We start from the raw sequence: 20,966 nt of genomic DNA on the forward strand, positions 1-20,966 counted from the left end.
CCATCAAGAATACAAACAAGAAGTGTTGGAGAAGATGTAAAGAAAAAGAAGCGCTTTCACACTGGGAGATTGTAAATTAGTACAACCACTATGAAAATCAGTATGGAGGTTCCTCAAAAGTCTAGGAATGGAACATAGGCATACCTATGTTTATAGCAACACAATTTGCAATAGCAAAACTATGGAACCAGCCTAGCTATTCATCAATGACTGAATGGATAAAGAAAGTATGGTCCATATACACAATGGAGGGTTTTTTTCACTTTTTAAAATTTGTTCTTCTTAAATATACATGACAGTAGAGTGTATTTTGACATATTATACGTACGTGGAGCATAACTTATTCTAATTAGGATCCCATTCTTTGGTTGTACATGATGTGGAGTTTTACTGATAGTGTAATTCATATATGAACATAGGAAACTTATGTCCAATTCACTCTACTATTTTTCCTATTCCTATCCCCCCTCTCTTCCCTTTATTCCCCTTTGTCTAATCTACCGAACTTCTATTCTTCCCTCCCTACATTCTTGTTGTAAGATTAGCATCCGCATATTAGAAAGAACATTTGACTTTTTTTGGGGGGACTGTCTTATTTCTGTTAGCATGACAGTCTGACAGTCTCCAGGTCTATCCATCTAGCTGAAAATGGCATAATTTCATTGCATTTTAAGGCTGAGTAATATTCTATATATATATGTGTATGTATATATATATATATATATATATATATATATATATATATATATATATATATATATATACACATACATACATACATACTGGCTCCATTCCTTGAGGCTCAAGGTGAGGCAAAGTATCATATATATATATATATGGAATATATATATGGAATGTATATGGAATAATAATATATATATTGGAATATATATATGGAATTTTACATTACTCAGCCTTAAATAATATATCACATTTTCTTTATCCATTCATCAGTTGAAGGGCACTTAGGTCAGTTCCATAGCTTAGCTATTGTGAATTAAGCTGCTATTAACGTTAATGTGGCTGTGTCACTGTAGTAGGCTAAGTCCTTTGGGTACATACTGAGAAATGGGATAACTGAGTCAAATGATGGATCCATTCCACATTTTCTGAAGAATCCCTACACTGTTTTCCAGAACAGGTGCACCAATTTGCAGTCCCACCATCAATGTATATGAGTGTACCTTTTTCCCCACATTCTTACCAACATTTATTGTTACTTGTATTCTTGATAACTGCCATTCTGATTAAAATGAAATTAAATCTCAGTGTAGTTTTAATTTTCATTTCTCTAACTGCTAGAGATGTTGAACATTTTTTCATATATTTTTTGGCCATTTGTATTTCTTCTGTGAAGTGCCTGTTCAGTTCCTTTGCCCATTCTATTGATTGGGTTATTTGATTTTTTGGTGTTAAGTTTCTTGAGTTCTTTATATATCTTGGAGATTAATGCTTTATCTAGGGTGCAGGTGGCAAAGATTTTGTCCCATCCTTAAGCTCTTTTTTCACATTCTTTATTAATTCCTTTGTTATGAAGAAGCTTTTTCATTTGATACCATCCCATTTGTTGATTCTTGATTTTACTTCTTGCCCTTTAGGAGTCTTGTTGAGGAATTCAGTTCCTAACCTGATGGAAATTTTGGCCTACATTTTCTTCTCGTAGGCACAGGGTCTCTGGTCTAATGCCTACAACCTTGATCCACTTTGAGTTGAATTTTGTGCAGAGTGAGATAAGGGTTCAATTTCATTCTGCTACATGTGGATTTCCAGTTTTCCCAGCATAATTTGTTGATGAAGCTCTTTTTCTCCAATATATGTTTACAGGAACTTTGTCTAGTACGAGATAACTGTAATTTTATGGGTTTTCTCTGTGTCTTCTATTCTGTTCCATTGGTCTTCATTTCTGTTTTGGTACCAATGCCATGCTGCTTTTTCTATAGCTCTCTGGTATAATTTAAGGTCTGGTACGCAATGGAGTTCAGCCATAAATAAGAATGAAATTATGTCATTTGCAGGAAAATGATGGAACTTGGGAACATTATGTTAAGTGAAATAAGCCAAACTCAGAAAGTCTCTCAAATGTGGAAGCTAAAGAGAAAAAAGGAAAAGACAGCCTAGGAGGGATCTCATGAATATTGAAGGGAGATCAGTAGACTAGAAGGAAGGGACAAAGTAAAGGGAGGAGGGGAAAGAAAGTAGAAATACCAAGGAGTGATACCAGCCAAATTATATGGTTATATTGTGTACATGTATGAATATTATGTACCCAACGTTATGTACAACTGTATGCATAAAAATGGATAAAAATTTATTTTCCATTGTAATATGTGATTTATTTGCTCAAGTTATGGATGAATATTGATTATTAACAAAATCCTCCATAAAGATGGTTTTTGTGCTAGGAAAACAAAAGATGAAAAGCAGCACAGATTTCCATGAAGCAGCACCCACTGGCTGCACCTTCTTACTACCTTACTACCCACTCCTTCTCTGGTGAGGAGAAACCTATGGGAAGCAGCCTCATTTCAAAGGGAACCTTTGGCTTTTTCGTGCCCCTCAAGTGCTAGGCATTAAACTCAGAGCCTGGTGCATGCCAGACAAACACTCTACACTGAGCAATGTCCCAAGCCTAACAATTTTATCGTCTTAGTAAAGACCAAAATAGAAAAAATAACCACTCGCCTTTTTGTTTTTTAAATTTGAAAATCCAGGTAGAGAAAAACTCACAAATATTATACTTTAACAGTAACTAGCAATTCAGACTTTCTCCAGAATATCCTGGTGAAAATACCTTACTATTTTTCCCTAGTTCTATGACAAGACAATATGTCATTCTTTCTCCTACCACTTCCTTAATTATGTGACTTTGAGCAAGTTACTTAGCCATTCTGTCCACCAAGCTCCTCATCTGTAAAATGAGAATAATTAAACCTATCTCAAAGGCTCACATGAGGATTAATTACTCATGCAGATATAAAGGACATATAATACCAGGTATTAACCATAATGAACACCACTAAACAATTGTGATTCTAATGCTATTCTTACTGCACCTGTGATCCCCTTCTAACAGCTTTTATGAGGAAGGTTATATATCCACACTGTGATTGCTTCCAGAGATTTTCTCTTGACTAATACGTACATGTGGTGACAGCAGAGGCTTTGGTCCTCCCCAAAGTCATGATGAGATAACCACTTTTTTCACTTTCAAAGTGAAGGTCATCCTTCCATCTGTTGTCTTCACAATACTGTCACCATAACTGTCTCAAGTTGACCTTCATTCTCTCACCCACAGATGTCCTAAAACTCTGTCAATCTATGAAGACGTCAGTTAGACTCAGGACATTTTGATGACAGAATTGCAATGACTTTGGCTGATTCCTAATCTGAGACGCTGGGGCCTCTCAGGCTTGTGAGCAGTATCCATGTTCCCTTCTTTAGAGTAATATTATGTTCAGCATTTCCACTTCTAATCATGTTTTAGAATTTTTTTAACTTCTATATAAAATCACATACAAAAGCCAGCCTCATTAAATGTAGAGTTGCCTATGAATCAAGAGAACTGACCCGTTAATTAACCATCCCCTGTGTGATCTCAGACACTCATAAATTTGCAAGCCATTCCTGAAAATTATAGGTCTGGCCACTCGGTTAATCCTTTGGTTCTTTATCCTGGACTGACTAGCATGGCTTGATTTACCCATATCTAAATACAAAAAAAAAAAAAAATTAAAGTATTGTTCAGCAAAGGAAAAGAATAAAATCTTCAGATTTTATTCAGGCAAGCAAGGAGTAAACAGGGTACCATACCCACTCTTCCTCTAGTCGTCCCTTGCCTGTGCCTCCATGTCCTGAATTTCCAAAATAAATATCTTCATGAATATATACCCATGTCATGCTCTTTAATTTGGCTTCTTCCTAACTAGCAATTATCATAAATATCTACTATTAGAACCTAACTGATTAGTAAATTTAATCCCTTCATTTTAAGGGCAAATAAAATAGGACGAATTGATTGTGACTTACCCCAAATCACCCATAATTTCCTTATCATGAGATAAGTGGAGGAAATATTTTTCTGCTAGTTTTTCAATGAGAATGAAGTGACTTCCAGATATCCCAGAAAATAACAGGGACAGAACCAGAATTCCTGGCTCCTTTATGACTATCATAAGATAAATATATGTAAGCATTACAAGTTATTTTAAAATGCCAGCCCCTCAAAGGTAGAATATCTTTGCTTGCTTTATTCACTAAAGTATCCCAAGTGCTAAGAAAATGGCCTGGTACAGAGCAGGCCTTTATCAAATGTTTGCTGTGTGAATGCATGTCATGAAAACATCACTATCAATTTATGTTCTAATTGTAACTACCACCTTGGGTTCTACACTCATAAGAAAGGACACTGTTCACTATAAATCTCTCCTATCCAGTTACTAATAAAGTTGCATAAGATCCACATAAATGTTTATATTCTTATTGAAGAGGTGATGGAGAGTCAAGTTACATTTTTCCCAAAACATGTAGCTCATACGTATTCAAGTAAGAAAAACAAAAGAATTACAAATGGACACTAGCACTGGTGTTGGTTTGTGTTGCTGCTGCTTTTAGTTTCACTTTTATAACAATAAATAATGACATCTATCATTATCTTATCCTGACAAAACAAACAATAACAAAACCAAGCAACTAAGACCAAGGATTTAAGAATCAGCAAAGTAAATCAGGTAACAGTTTAATTTTGTCTTTGCTCACTTTTTGTTAATATTTGAAGATCTTCAACAGATGGTGGTCCATTGTTTTTCTCATAGGGAATGACTGTTGTCAAATACTGCCAAGTCAAAAAAGAAAAAAAAAGCATCATAAATCTGAATTAACTTGCCTGCAAAAAAAAAATGACACAGTTAACATCTATTTTGCAACACAAAACAAAACATAAGCTCAACACACACATTATCTTTCAGCTGGAGCTCATGTATTTGCCTACCTCTGCTTCCTACAAGTCCATGTTAACAAAAATAACCAGTTTTTTGCATTTCAGTTATTGAAAATTTCACAGAACTAGGTCTGAGGATGATTCACTCAGTTTGTTAATATTTAAAATGAAGTATTATCTAACATTCTTCCTGCATGTTTTTCAACACATTTTAAAATAGTAAAGGAAAGCATAGTTTTAACAACTCTGCACAGAAAAATAATTTTCAACAGCTAAATAATTCTGTTTCAGATCATTCTTATTCTTGCTGAACAAAATAGTTAACATGAATAACATGTCAACTTAAAAAACAACCAGCTTCTTCCTTCCAGAATCTACCAAAGACACACCCACAGAATTTGAAGCGTATTATTACTAAATTATTGTGTAAGTAATTATAAATATTTTTAGACATTAAAGGTGATGAGAAAAGCAAAAGGAGAGACTGGTCTAAGCGGGGAAATGAATAATAAAAATTAATGTCTGAAATTGAGACAACGTGCTTAGTTCACTACCTGAAAAATTTACAAGTATCAAGTTATATTCTAAAACTATATCCACTGAGAGCATAATCTGAATATGACTGTCCAGATTCTCCTATTATGACCACCCCACCACATGTATATATGGTTCAGTGCCATTTGCATAAGCTAATGTAGAAAGCTAGGGGTGTGTACTTGGAATCTCTTCAGCCCCATCCATTAGTTAGCCTCATGCCCTAAATCTCAGCTCTACTCCTAATCCTTACTGAATGATAAAACTGAAAAATAAGATCAAAAATTCGATTAACAATGACTAGACCCTGAGGTCCAGAAACGTAGTAAAAATGAATTGTTTAGTCATTAAGAAACTTAGTATTCCACATTTCCTGAACAGATTTCTCCAAGGTGAGGCCCACCTAAATAAGCAAATATGTGTCTTTGTAAAGAACACACAAAAGGCCAGAAATGCGCCTTCCTAGGGCTTCACTGGCAATACATGTGTCAAGCATCTTGGAGAAGCCTGGGGAACCTGTGCCTCGGTTGTCGGCTGGCTATGTTTCCAGGCCTCTTGCCCCACTCCCATGTATCGGGTTGGTCTGGAAGCTATTTCTCCATTTTGTAAGCTTCAGGAAGTGGGAGGCATCAGAATAAAAATAAAAATTCAACTGTCCCTTCTCTTTATGAGCTGCAAATGTCCGTGTGAACCTGCCCTCTTTAATATGGATTAGCTTGCATCTTGAGTAACCCGCAGGAACCTTTGGTGAAAACTCTAGGCAATTTGATTCTTTGGAGAAATTGCCTACAAGCCACATTCTGCCTACCTTCTTAACCTTTGCTCAAGAGCTAATTTTAAAAAGTTCTTTTGAAGTGAAAATTTCAAATGGTAAAAGATAATTTTAAGCACACTCATTAATATAAACTATTTCTCATGTTTGTGATGGTCCTTTCAATCAAATATAATGTGAATAAAAAGCAAATTGCTACACATTTGACTGTATAGTCATACAATGTGTAATTCTGTATAAATAATGTCGAATGCCTCACGACCAACAAGTGAATTGGCTGACTATATAACACCTTAAAAACACATACATTTTATTTAAGAGGTAAAATATGCTTTCTACACTTCCCCCCGCCCTAAAACTCTAGCCTCAAAGATACCAACATCTGGCTCATTTCCCCACCAAAATAAGATCTTGTTTCTTAAATATTTTGAATTAGTGCAGCATATTCTAGTTTTGTTATATTCAGAGTCAGGGTTTTCTACACATGCAATTCATTATGTCAATACATTAATATCTATTTGTTTAGAGACAGAAGTGAGAAATGGAGCTCTGATGCATGTTTTCTGAATGCACTTGGTCTATTTTTAATTTGGAAAGTGCTTTTTCCCTCAAGGGAAATTCTGTTCATTATCAAGAATGTACATATAATGAACTTTCATTTCTCTCTTTTAAGCAATGGTCTTAGTAAATTAGTAAAACTGCCAGCTTTCATGATCTTCACTTACACAAAAAAATGAAAAAGCAGAGAATGAGGAAAATAAGGATAACCAAGCACCTGTTTCTCTCCACCTGAATTTCCAAAGGTGTGGCGGAAGCCATTCTGAATGACATTTGAGATCCCTTCCATGCTGAAGCGCTAAAGGCGGCAATATAAGGCCAGGAAGAAAAGGACAGAGAAAGAAGTTCAGAGACTATTAGTAATGTACCATGATGATTTATGTGACCAAGAGGCAAGCAGTTAGAAAATGCCACTACTCATTCAGATAAAGCAGACAAAATCATGCTGTCTTTAAAACGTTTTTGCTTCCATTGCTTTGTAGGTCCAACCCAGAAGCAACTGTTTTTATGCTACTATATTATGAAGATTTTTCCTGAAATAGCCAATAAATACATTTGTCCAATGCAAACATTGTCATATTTGCTTGACACACAATTTGCCATGTAATTTGAAGATACCTTTTGATATTGTTTACCTACATTTTATCAAAAGTCTAAAAACTTAATATTAAGAGTATGCATATTTTCAGCTTAAGTTTGTATATTTCCACCATCAGTTTGGAGAACACTAACCTAACATTTGGCAAATGAAAATGCTGTTACTTTGGAGAGTTGATTATTGCTTCCCACTCACTCTGTAGGCACCTGTCATTGCCTTCATGAAGAAAATGTGAATTGGAAGATGGCACATGCTTCCTGGGGAGCAGAGTGGATCCATTTGCTAGCTGGGCCCAAAAAAATTTCTGCGGAGACTTTCCACTCCGTTTCTAGGAAACAGTTCTAGTTTCTTTCTCCCAGCAACTGCCAAGACTTCCTAGAATTCACTGGACTGAAAAGGGAATATTTTTTTTCCTAAACTACTTATCTTGATTTGTAACCAGTCTACAATGTCAAAAGGCTCAGTGAAAAGAGTCCAGTGGCACCTCAATGGCAGCCGAGTCAAAGACCTTAGATGGATTCTTGCAGCATGACTAATGGAGGGGAAAGGCACCATGAAAGGAAGCTGTGGCCTGATTCACCCATGACTCCTTTCCCTGGAATTTTATAAGGGGAAGTCGAACCAGTAAACACATTTAAGGAGTCAACATAAAGACTATTTCACCAAGCCCCAAGGAGTAGAAGGAAACCAAGGTAGTCTCTCTATCCTCAACAAATATATAGTTCCAGGGGTTTTCCAAGTGTGGTCCAGGGACATCCCACGCAGCCCCTGAAATTCTCTCAAGAGTTCATGAACTCAAAATTATTTTCTTAATACTACCAAAATAAAACTGATCTTTATCACTCTTTATCTCTCATGATTTAGAGTGAAATATTCCAAATGACAGATTGAATGCAGAAGCAGATTGAGAATCTAGTTGCCTTTAATCAAGCCAGACATTAATAAGATTGACAAAAATGTACAGGAATGACATTTTTCTCACTATTTTTTAAATAGTAATCTTAATTAAAATATGCTATTTATATAATAATTTATTGTTGGTATCCTTAACTAATATTTTTTAAAATTTTTAATTATAATTTCTAATACAGTAAGTATTGAAAAATATAACACATATAAGCTGAGCTTTCTGGGGTCCTCAATAAATTTTAAGAGTTTAAATAAGTCCTAACAGCAAAAAGCTAATAAATGCCAAAAGACTGAGTGCTTGCTGTACACCTCTGTGTCATTCACATGACTCAGTGGTATTGCTGGAAATCTGTGAGCCACACTTGCCCAACTTGTAAGAGCTCATATACTTCATTTCTCTTCCTTCACCATCCTTCTCCCTACCCAGTCCTTCCCAGGTCTGAATCTGCGCACCAGTTTTGTTTTAGCAAGAATCAAATGTCTGGTCAAGATACTTTGACCACTCTTCACTTTTGATGGAAAGAGCTAGTTTTACACAAAACAAAATAAAACAAAAATATAGATAACTATTTTTATAGATTTTCCACATGCTATTATATAATTTGTTCACACTTTTTAAAACAAATTATCCAAAGAATTAACATCATAGTCTCTCTAGTCTGCTATAAAAATTTAGGAAACTATTTTCAAATAAACAAGTCAGGGGCTGGGGATGTGGCTCAAGCGGTAGTGCGCTCGCCTGGCATGCATGCGGCCCAGGTTCGATCCCCAGCACCACATACAAACAAAGATGTTGTGTCCACCGATAACTAAAAAATAATAAATATTAAAAAAAATTCTCACTCTCTCTTTAAAAAATAAAAATAAAATAAACAAGTCAGTACGTTTTTTTAAAAAATGCTTTCATCAAATATATTTCCTTTGAAAAGCAACAAACAGAAAAATACTTAATTTTAGTCTACATTACCTGGTTCCAATATTTATAGGCATGTTAAAAGCTATACACAAATTCAGACAATCTCCACCAAAGTGAAAAATTTTAGAATTCACGTTAAGAAACTAAGGTACACTTTATATTTGGACAGCACACTGCAAAAATGGTAATTTACTTTACCATTCAGACACCTAACTGTTTAAATTCATAAGACGCATATGTGATTTAGGTTTTCCTCATTAAATACTCAATTGCGGACACTGTTGAACCATTTCAACTACTAGAAACCCGGCTACTTATGAAAGGTGTCTTTCATGCAACGAGAACTTGAGGCTGAGTAGAAATAAGTGGAAATATATTTATGGGAGACCATGGCAACCTTGAAAAATACAAAACTACCAACTGATGCTGGTGAAGAAAGTGCAAGGCAAGGCCTCTCAGCAGCTCCACCGATGGTGCCAAGTCAGCAGCTGCAGCCAACCAGGCCCATGGGCTCCTGACCTGTCACCAGCCACCAGATGAATCAGGGCAGCCAGCAAAGTTCAACTGCTTCTTGTTCCACTGGGAGAATTACAGAACAAGAAAATTAGAAGTTTCTGAGGGGGGTGGGGAGGACAACTAACAGATATGGCTGGAAACATTCCAATGCTCCAGTTGCCATGAGTTCCTGACTCCCCAGAAACCATGCAGTAACAATTTTCTCCCTTTACTGCATTCTAAAATTCTCTCTCTCTACTGGCTCTTTCCCAATGGCAACTTTAAATTCTCAAATCCTAAACCTACTTCCTCTCCCCAGAGTTTCCTGAAACAGCTCTTCCCATTGTCATTTCTTTGACACTCAAGTCCACTTGAGACCTCTCTAAGACATCAGGAATGCCCGCTCCCTGACCTTCTTTCTCCCTGGATGCTCAATAACATACTCTCCCGGATTTCTCCCTGCCCTGGCCCTCTAGCTGCTGCTTCTCAGGGATGCTTTTCTTATTACTCATATCTTACACGTCAGAGTTCCCCAGGATTCTTCCCTATTTTTTTCTCTCATACACACTAACATTCAACAGTTTCAGTGTGCCTCCATTAATCCACAGCTCCATTTTCCTAAGACTAGCAAAGTGCTTAGAACAGGACTGGTATGTGGTAAGGGCTCAGTAAATATTCACAATCTTTACTGTCCTTCCCCCTGAGCTTTTGATTTGCATGTTCGACATCCAATTGGACATCTGTACCTATTATATGTTAAATTTGTATTTACTAAATGTTTAATGGCCCACTGGATATGTCTATATTCCTGTATTTCTAAAATTTATGTCCAAAACTGAATTCATCCTCCTCTCCCATAACAAAAAAGAACCTGTTTGTCCTTCAGCATCCTATACCTCTCTTACTCATTTACTCATTCTTTCAATATACTGAGTGAAATACTATTCCAGGTAATAGGGATGCAAAGTGAACATACCAGCTAAGGCCCCGCTGACCTAATATTCCTATGTATTGGAGGTAAAGAAAGTAAAACAAATAAATGAACTAGATGACTGCAAATAACACGTGCCCTGGCAATACCTCAAAGAGTGCAATTAAAAACTGGATGAATACTTTATACCAGGAAGTCTTACTTAATAAGATTGACAAAAATGTACAGCAATGACATTTTTGGAAGGAAGTTAGAGAAAAGCTCTCTGAGGAAGTGACACCATCCCAGATGAGACACAGCAAACAATGGACAAAGGAGATCCTCTCGGATAACCAAAAGCAGCCAAACTGGCCTGCCACAGAGCTCACTCTGCTGCCTGTCCACAGGAGTCTTGCTGCTCTTATCCAGCAGGCTGTAAAGGTAACTACTCAGTGAGTCCATGCCATGCTTCTGCCAATGGGTTTCTACTGCACAACCCTCTCCTCTCCCCTGCTTTGTTTGCAGGGTGTGCTGGAATGGCCAGCTTAACCTTTGGATCACAGGGGCTTTACCCAGAGCTGATGGAAAGGAGGACAACTCCCAAAGATACTGGACTTGAGGCTAAATGCAATCACTGTTGAGCAAACCTACGCACCTTCCTGGGAGAAGGGGGCCAGATACTTCAGATCTCTCTGTGAGATATCCAGCATTGTCGACACCATGTTCTCCCATGTTTTACCTATGCTTACCCAAGTCAATGGTTAATCACGTCCCTAATTTCCCCTTCCCCTGGTGTCCCAACCAACCATTCAAACTCATCATTACCTTGGAAAATCTACCATTTTTCCATCCCTACTGTCAATTCTTTGGTCAATTCTTACCTGAATGATCACAACAGTCTCGTAATCAACTCCTTATCTCTAGCTGAGTCCTTCCAACTAGTTCTCCCTGAAACTTCTTAAGTCCCACTGCCAAAAGACAGATCTCAACATGAAACTACCCTACTTAAAACCCCTTTTTTGTTTCCTCTAGTCTTTAGTAAAGGCTAATGTCTTAGAAATGCCACACAAACCATCTATATGCTGGCTTCCAGTTTTCAACTTCTATAGCATTTTCATGAGTCACCTCCTCCCTCATCTTCCAGATTTCTTCCCTACTTCTAGCTCCAGTCATTATCAATGACATGTAGTCCCCCAGATGTCCCTAACTGGCACTTCCAGGTGGCTACACACACCACTCCCTATGTTCTCTTTCTGCGTGTCCCCTCCTTGTTACACCTGTTCTTGAGATTCAACTCAGCGACTCCAGACCCCTAAAACAAGTGATGACAGAGTGATACATGCACACCTCTGCCACAGAATAGTGCCAGATACAGAAAACACTAAAAACTAGTAGCAGTTTGGAGTACAGCAATTTTCACACTACACTTGGTTTTTCAACTTTGATACTACTGACACCTTGAACTAGAATAGTTCTTTGTGGTAGGGGCAGATCTGTGAGTTGCAGAATGTCCACCAGTATGTCTGGCCTCTACTCACCAAGGTATCAGTGCCACTGTCCCCAACTTCCCCACCTCACTCAGCTGTGATAATGATAAATGTTTTCAAACACTGACTGATGGCCATGTTGAGAATCACCACATTAAAATACGCTAGATGGTTTGTCATCCTTATAGATAACATCACAGCCCTGGAGATGTGTAACTTACTCTGAATCCTTAACATCTATGCCTGGAATATAACTGGGGATCAAAAAATGTTTGTCTAATAGTAGTAAACAAAGAAAAGACTGTAGATATATTGGGGGGCAGAGGGTGGTTCAAGTGATCCTCCTGCCTCAGCCTCCTAAGTAACTGGGACAACAGGCACATGTCACTGTGGCCAGCCAATAAAGATATTTTCAATGGAAGCTACCTGGCATGAAATCTGGGGGTAAAAAACAGAGAAAGTAAAAAACAAAAATTTTAGTTAATTCACCTCAGTTCTCAAAATCTTCAAGGACAGAAATAAGGCCAGATGAGATACTTCTTTTGTATGTTCCAAAAAGCACAAGCCAGTCCTCAGTTTGTAGGAGGCATCTGATTTAACAGTCTTTTACTTAAACTGCAAAACTCTACTGGAAATACTAGCAATACTGGTGAAATAATTGTAGATTTTTGTATGAAAACAGGAGTCACACCTGAGTCAAAAGTATTTGGAATTATAAAAAATTTTAATATCGACTTTGACTGAAAAATGCTGGCAAAGAAATCAGAGATCTGGGTTCCCTCCTAGTTCTATCACTAACTGTAACACAAGCACAGTCACTAACCTGCTAAGGCCTGTGTCCTCACAGGAAAGGAGATGATTAAATGTTACATTATAAATTCTATAAATCAAGGAATTACCTCAATCAGAAAGATACACTATGTTTTAAGAAGGAAAACCAACGTACCTCCCCTCCCCACCACACACACACACTACAATACAGAATTAAAAAGTCACATGAGAACTACAGAATGGAAGACCTGCACAGCCAAGAAGGCACATGCAGAGCTGTCTACTCCAGTGGCTTTATTTTCTCATGAGGACATGAGGACATTTTGAGGAGAGACTAGGTCTTATCCATCTCCCCATCCCAGCAATGTGCAGACAGCCTGAGTCATAGCAAGCATTTGTAAAGAACTGCTAAGCTGTCACAGACATTTGTAATGTCTCCTAACTCCAGAGCCCAAGAGTCTCAGAGCCTTTGATCTTCACACCACAGCATGAGGCCTCTTACTTCTTGCAGGAGAGAAGGGGGTAAAAAGAAGAACCAAAGGTGAAAATAATCTAAGTGCAAACAGAGAACAATGACATGACAAGACATGAAGTTATTGGTCAAAGGAGCAAACATCTGAATTTTGAAAAGTTCCACTGAAGAATCTAGTCTAGGAAATCAACACGAGATCAATAAAGTAAGCTACAACAGTACTGCTGGTGTGGAACAACTAAGAATGAAGCCCCTGGGATAGCAAAGAGTAGCTCCAGAGTAGCAAGGAAGACCAAAGAAGTTGAAAAAGACGAAGGAATAGAAAGGCAGAGGCAGTGGGAGTAGGAAGAACCAGGAAGAGAGCTCTGCAGAGCACATGATGGGTCCGGCTTTACAAGTGTCCATAAATTCCAAAAAAATCATACACCCTTCTGGAAGGCAAAATGAATTTTAAAATGATAAAACCTCAGAGGCAGATTAAATTTACTTTTTAGTAAACGTCACCTCATTTAGAAACACTACATTTACAACCTTGAGAGCAGATGCAGTATTATTAGGTGCTTATGGTGCTTAACTGGGCCAGAGGGAAGGTTTTTCTCTATGCCTAAAATTTTATAATCGGGGGAGAAAAGGGATGAGGGAGGCAGTGGGGGAGGGGAATCATTTCTTTGCTAAGCATGTCTCAAGGTCAAAGTACCACAGATAGGCCAAAGCAGTGCGATAAGATCCCAGGGTTATGGATACTGAGTAAAATGAAGGACATTGAAGATTTGCTACCACTTAATTAAAATATTAGGTATGTCTATCTAATCTACCATATGGAGAATTCCAAAATGACCAAATTCAAAGTGCAAAGCTGGTGAAGCTTCTCACTCTACAGCTCTCCTGTAATCCAACTATGCATTTCTATAGGAAGGAAACAATAATAGTTCTGTAAAATGCCCTTCTCAGAGTGGGATTTCTGCCATGAGCCCTTCAATAAGCAGGAAAATGATTAAACAACACAGCATTTAATTCACTGTTGTCCTCACTACCACAAAATGCCACAGTAATATGGCAAGATGGCAAGGACAGGGAAGGGGTGACTTGACACTGCCTTCAGGAATATTATTATTTATACTGAGAAAATTCATAACTGCTTCATGATCATTCTCTTTACTGGTGTGAGTATATATTAAAGTCTCAAAATCAATCTCTAGAAGATTTTCTCAGACAAAACCAGGAGCAACAAAGTATAAAACAAGATATAAAATTAAAAAACCATAAAAATCCCAAAGACAAAGAAACAGGCCAAAATCTCCAAGCACACATACAACATGCCTACGTAGCTCAGAAGAGGAAATCTGGCAAGGTTCCCTGCACCCATCTACATACCTCCACACCTCCTCACTCCTGTGTGCTGCTTCTGTAAGCTGCAGCCTCAGCTGAGTTTTCATTTACTCATTCATAAAACTGTAATAATAATAATAATAATAATAATAACAGCAACAACAATAATATCATCTACTTTCTAGGACTGTTGTGAGCACAAAATGAAATAATCCATGGGTAGCACTTTAGCAAAGAGATTGGCAAATATCAAAAAACCTGTGCTATATTCTCTTAAAAGGAGTCTGGAACAACATTTTAGGTATCACTCCCAAAGAGAAACAACCATACCTTTCTCTTTTCTCCATAACAGCAAAAACAGTATATCAAGTTCTTTAAAAATAAATAAAATTGCCACTGAGAAATACTATATTCCTGATTAAAAGCCCTTGCTTAAGGGACTGGAGACAACAATAAGAACACCCATTACTATCTACAACTGAATATAGAAATCAACCAAAGAGCATAAACAGAAAAAAAGTAACAGTTTCAGGTAATTCAAGGTCTTTCTGAACAATAAAAGGAAAAGAACCAAAAACACTCTGTAAAATAAAAAGCACAAGAACCAGGTACAGGATGGTAGTTTGTTCCTTCTTTTCCCATTCTATGCAGGGCATATTAACCAGCTCAACTAATTTCCTAAAACAAGATCCATGACAGGAAAAAGCAGAACTAGCAAGGAGGCCAGGAAATTGAGGCTATTTCTGCCACCACGTCTGCTCTCAGCCTCATGTGAACTAATTGGCACAGATCTCTTACCAGCCAGGGCAGCTTTCAAAAATCTCAATATCAAAGCTCAGTATTAGAAAAAAGGTTAGGCAAAGCAATCATGAAATGCTCTCCATCTGTTCTGATTTATTCGCATCTACCCCATTAATATTCCTTATATTCAAAAAGTTCAAAAGAGTGAAATAAGAATAACATCATTGTTCTTTATAAATCAAATCATAAAGTTTTAAATGATAGTTTTAATTTTTTTATAAATCGCTGAAATAAAACATAAAAAATACAGAATGAAGAACAACAATCAAATGCAAAAATTACAAAATAAAAATACTCAAATAGTTAAGATAACAGATATCACCTAAAGAGGCAAAAGCAGCATCTTGTTCTGACGCTTCAAGTCAAATAATTTTAATGTGGACTATAAAGCAGTTATAAAAGTGATTTCTACCAAAAAATATTTTTTCCAAAAAAAAAAAAAAAAGATTAAAAAACACTAATTATTTCAAAGCAGATACTTGATACTGTTTTCAATATTAAAATCCAATGTTGTAAGTTCACTTTCAAAGTAGAAGAAATGACACAAAGATATTCTAAGCTGGGGTTAAGTAGAATAGTGTCAAATAATTTAATATTTTATATCTGAAGATCTTTTTAAAATCTTTTTTTAAAGAGAGAGAGAGAGAGAAAGAGAGAGAGAATTTTTTTTTAATATTTATTTTTTAGTTTTCGGCGGATACAACATCTTTGTTTGTATGTGGTGCTGAGGATCGAACCCTGGCCGCACGCATGCCAGGCGAGCGTGCTACAGCTTGAGCCACATCCCCAGCCCTCTTTTTAAAATCTTGATGTAAGTTAATATGAATATAGAATTTAAATTATTGCCAAACATGTTCAAACCAAAGGAAAATAATTAATCTTGGTAATTTTATAAATTCTTTGCTTATTATTATGGATACCTTAAGCCAATTATATAAAAAGAATTCAATGTTCTAGCTTATTATAGCTTTTCTGTGAACCTGTGTCATATTAACATGACTTCTCAAAGACACAAATATCAAGAATGGACTCCTGATTTTACTACATTACCTGCTGGGTCATGAAATTTCCATCCTAATACACACTACAGAAAAGAAACAGTAGATAATAATAATATACCAAAAACTGGCAATGACAAATATTTTTTCTAGACAATATTAGCCTTCATAAAATAAATTTGCTCCACATCTAAAGTAATTCAAATTCATAGTTTCAACTTATCAAAATAATAGCCATTACACATCCAAGTTTTTCTCTACCCTACCTTCCATGGCCCTAATACTAATTTTCAAGAAATGCTTTTTGCAATAAAGAAAAATGCAGAAGAATACTGTGAATCATCAACAAATTATTGTTGAAAATGTATTAATATTTATATTCCAGTATATGTATATGCCAGATTTTATCCTCTCAAGCACCAACTGTTTAGAAAAAGGGGTGAGGGGGAGACCAGCTCTTTTTCTACATCTATATCTCTTTAAAACCACTTTCTGTTATTATGTATAAATACAGAGTGCTGAGGGGACTACCAACATTTTTATGCCTTCTGCTTCACTCCAATCTAGATCCAAATGGTCTACCTTCCAGCTCTCTTCCCCTAGCCACCAGGACTTGAACACATACCCAGCACAAATGGCTACTGCTAGGCAAGGAGCCTGCAGCAAGTGGTCTGGAGTTGAACTGGCCAAGATATGGCCTTCTGTGAGTAAACTCAGGCTGCTGCTGCCACTGGGATCTTCCAGAAAAGAACTGAACAAACCCTTAGGATAAAACAAGGCAGTACCTTACAAGAAATTTTGGACACAATATATCTTTTAATATATACAAACTCATTTAAATGGAGTTTACGTTTTTTCCTCTAATTTTTAATTTTATATTATATCTAAATTAGGGGTTGAAAATGTTTTATCCATAAAGGGCCAGACAGTAATTAGTTTAGGCTTTGCTGGACACACTATTCAACTCTGTCCTTGCAGCATCAAAGCAGTCACAGATGACATGCAGATGAACAGATGTGACTACGTTACAATAAAACTTTATTTATAAAAAAAAGATGAAGGTTGGATTTGGCCCTTGAACAATAATTTGCCTTGCCAATCCTCAAATGGAATATTTTAGCATATGTGCCATTAAAGATTTCCAAATTAAAAATAAGGAGGAAAAGCTCCCTATTTTTTTTTTTTTTAATTTATTTTTTGGTACTGGGAATTAAATACAGGGGTGCTTTATCACTTGGCTACATCCCCAGTCCTTTTTATTTTTTATTTTGAGACAAGATCTCACTAAATTGCTGAGGCTGGCCTAGAACTTGCAACCCTTCTGCCTCAGCCTTCCAAGTCACTGGGGCCATAGGTGTGAGCCACAGTGCCCAGATCCATTTTTTAAAACAGAAGTCCCAAATTCAAGTAGATGTGTGTCAGAATGGTTCTTTCTTAATTTAGATCTAGGATAATTAGAATAACTTCAGGATGATCTAACAATGGCGTCTAAATAAAAGTAAAATTTCTTACCTTAAAGTCAGCTTTGGTCAAGAGTAAATGAAAACTATTACTGAGGGCACTTTTGCATGTAAAAAGGAAACAAATTGGCATTAGTCATATAGGAGCTAAATGAGTCACAAAGGCATAGCAAGGCATCTGTGAAAGAAAACGTATACAAGAAAGAGTAACTATTATCTAAGCTTACCTCTCCCCCATCTTTAAACAATTATCTTCCCAATCCCCAAAAGCAATAAATTAGAGAAACAGGACTCTTTTTACAACAGTTTCTTGTATTCACCAGTACCCACTAGTCACTGTTCTGTAATATCCCACAAGTTTTCATGATGTAGTTCCAGATTAGACATTTCTTTTTTCTTTTTTTTTTTTAATATTGTTTTTAGTTGTAGATGAACACGACACCTTTATTTTATTTATATTTATGTGGTGCTGAGGATCAAACTCAGGGTCTCACACATGCCAGACAAGCACTCTACCACTGAGCCACAACCCCATCCCAGAGATTAGACATTTCTGATGGTAGTAAGTATAAGATACTAGGACTCTGTTGAATGTTCAATGTGATTATTACAGCAAAGAGAAAATACTATTGATTCTTATCTTCTCAACCACAGACTTGGAATAAGCAATCTCATTTGTCCTATAATTCAGAGACATTACTAGATTTTCAAAGACTAAGTCTGTCCATTTTTTTATAACTTCATTTTATTTATTTATTTATTATTTATTTATTTTTATGTGGTGCTGAAGATCGAAACCAGGGTCTTGCACGTGCAAGGCGAGCGCTCTACCGCTGACCCAAAACCCTAGCCCCAATCTGTCCATTTTTACCTCTGTAAGTTTTACTAAGTATGATGTCAAGCAGATAAGCAATGTCTTTACAACTTCAGATAATTCTCGATGAATGCCAACTACTAAATTAAAACCTAACCTGCTATATACTTCAATTTGCTCTTATACTCCAGAGGACTGATACTAAAATTCAACAACCTGTGAAGATGTTACATATAAACAGAGCATGGGGGCTGGGGATGTGGCTCAAGTGGTAGCGCACTCGCCTGGCATGTGTGCGGCCAGGGTTCGATCCTCAGCACATACAAACAAAGATGTTGTGTCCGCCGAAAACTAAAAAATAAATATTAAAATTCTCTCTCTCTCTCTCTCTCTCTCTCTCTCTCTCTCTCTCAAAAAATAAATAAATAAACAGAGCATGGCCAAAAAAAAATTTAAAAATCCTAAAGAGTCATAATTAAATACCACAAATCCAAATCTTTTGGAATTTAATCTCCATATATTGGAAATGAGGTGGAGTGCTAGTGAAACAGTGCCAACAAATGAACCTGTAAGGAGCCTGCCCTGTGTCAGAGGAGACATTTAAGCTACAGACTACAACAGTATGGTACATATCAGAAGTATATGTACCCTCATAAATATGAAAACCATCTCAAATATTATAATAATAGGTAACTCACCAAAGAATACCAATAGCCAACAGATCAAACCATTGCTTTGTTATCTCATCAATATATATTAAATAAACATTAATAACGCCCATGGTTGGTAGAAAGTGTAGAGAATGGGTCACTCTTGTGCTACCTCCTGCCAATCGGGAGGAGCAGTAGAATAGTGGCCACCTCATCTAAAACAGCTTCTTAGCATCACCACCAAACACCTTGCCCAGCCCTCTGGTTTCTTCATTGCATTTATTACTACATTACCCATTCATTCTTTTCCATGTTTACTGCCTGTCTCCCACATGGAATCTAAGCTTCAGGAAGGCATGAGTCTTGTCTGTTTTACTCACCACTGTATCTTAAACACTGTTTGGCACAAGGAAGACCCTCCACAAATATTTGCTGAATGAATTATACTGTTTTATTATTATCCTATCCAGTATATAACATTATGATTATTTTAAAAATCAAAGTTCAAATCAAGATAACATTTCTCCTTTATAAAGTACTCAATATTTTCTTTACTATTTAAGGTATTTACCAGATCTGATGAAATTTTCTAATGCTTTAAATAGCATCCCTAACCCCCATATTTTTTTTCCCATGGCAGCAAATGTTTCAAACAAAACATGTCTCTAAAATTAACACCTGAAGAATTTAACTCTGCTCTCTTCCCACCCAGATAGTTTGCTAGAGTATATTTGGACCAAAGAGCACAAGCTAGCAATTATGAATAAAGTGTTATACCAACTGCAAATCGATGTACTACTTCAATGAAACACGCTTGAAGAAAAATGGAAGGCAGCTATTCAATGCTTAAGGAAAACATTTAAGTGCTGTTAACTCAAAAACAGCTCTGGTAGGAAAAAAAGAGTGACTGTAATTGGAAAAACAAATAAGGCATGATATCTATAAGAAGGTTACCATTTTTAAAAAAATTAGTATCATTAATGATAGCTTACTCATAGAGGTCAGGCCCCATCAAAACTCTATGTTATATAAAATGTTTAGGAAGGTAATACCTCCTGGAATCTGTTTATCCAACTGGTCATTTTACTCTAGACTTCTTTTGAGCCACGTATCATTATTTTCCAAATCACAGGTTTCAAGCTGTTTGTGTCACAGATGGAATGGTCTTTCTCTAGCATTTGGGGCTAAAAAAAGAAACAGGAAACAAGTACCAGAAGCTAAGCCATGCCATTACAGTCCTAATTAAAGTTTTTGACACACATAGTAGATAGGGACTCAAGAAGCCACTTCACAATTTCAAATATTGTGAAAAAAAATCATTATTCTATGAATCTATTTCAAGACTAATGAAGGTTCAAATACAATCTAACTGCTGCCTTGCCAAATCCATTTCTGAACAGGAACACCATGTAAGATTACACAAAGGATCCACTCTAGCCCATTTTATATGGGAATTACAAAACGAAGCCTTTAAACCCCTCTGGAGATAAATTCATTTTTCTCAGCCAAGTATTAACACCAACAAATGAAGGATTTACATGTAATCCCTAAAAGCA

General features: G+C 36.5%; 1 protein-coding gene across 2 annotated transcripts in view; it reads right to left on the reverse strand.

Moving 5' to 3' along the window:
* The window catches only part of Fez2 (fasciculation and elongation protein zeta 2), a 49,961-nt gene that overhangs the window by 11,999 nt on the left and 16,996 nt on the right, over positions 1-20,966 (reverse strand). Inside the window, exons 6-7 of one of the 2 annotated variants that reach the window (XM_027933473.2) lie at positions 7,018-7,098; positions 4,756-4,831 (exon numbers count right to left, since the gene is read on the reverse strand). In XM_027933473.2, the coding sequence (XP_027789274.2) occupies positions 4,756-4,831; positions 7,018-7,098 (157 nt within the window). The remainder of the gene's footprint in view (positions 1-4,755; positions 4,832-7,017; positions 7,099-20,966) is intronic. The other variant, XM_027933474.2, reaches the window with a different exon arrangement.

Source organism: Marmota flaviventris, chromosome 14 (genome assembly GCF_047511675.1).
Source record: "Marmota flaviventris isolate mMarFla1 chromosome 14, mMarFla1.hap1, whole genome shotgun sequence".
Lineage (NCBI taxonomy): Eukaryota > Metazoa > Chordata > Mammalia > Rodentia > Sciuridae > Marmota > Marmota flaviventris.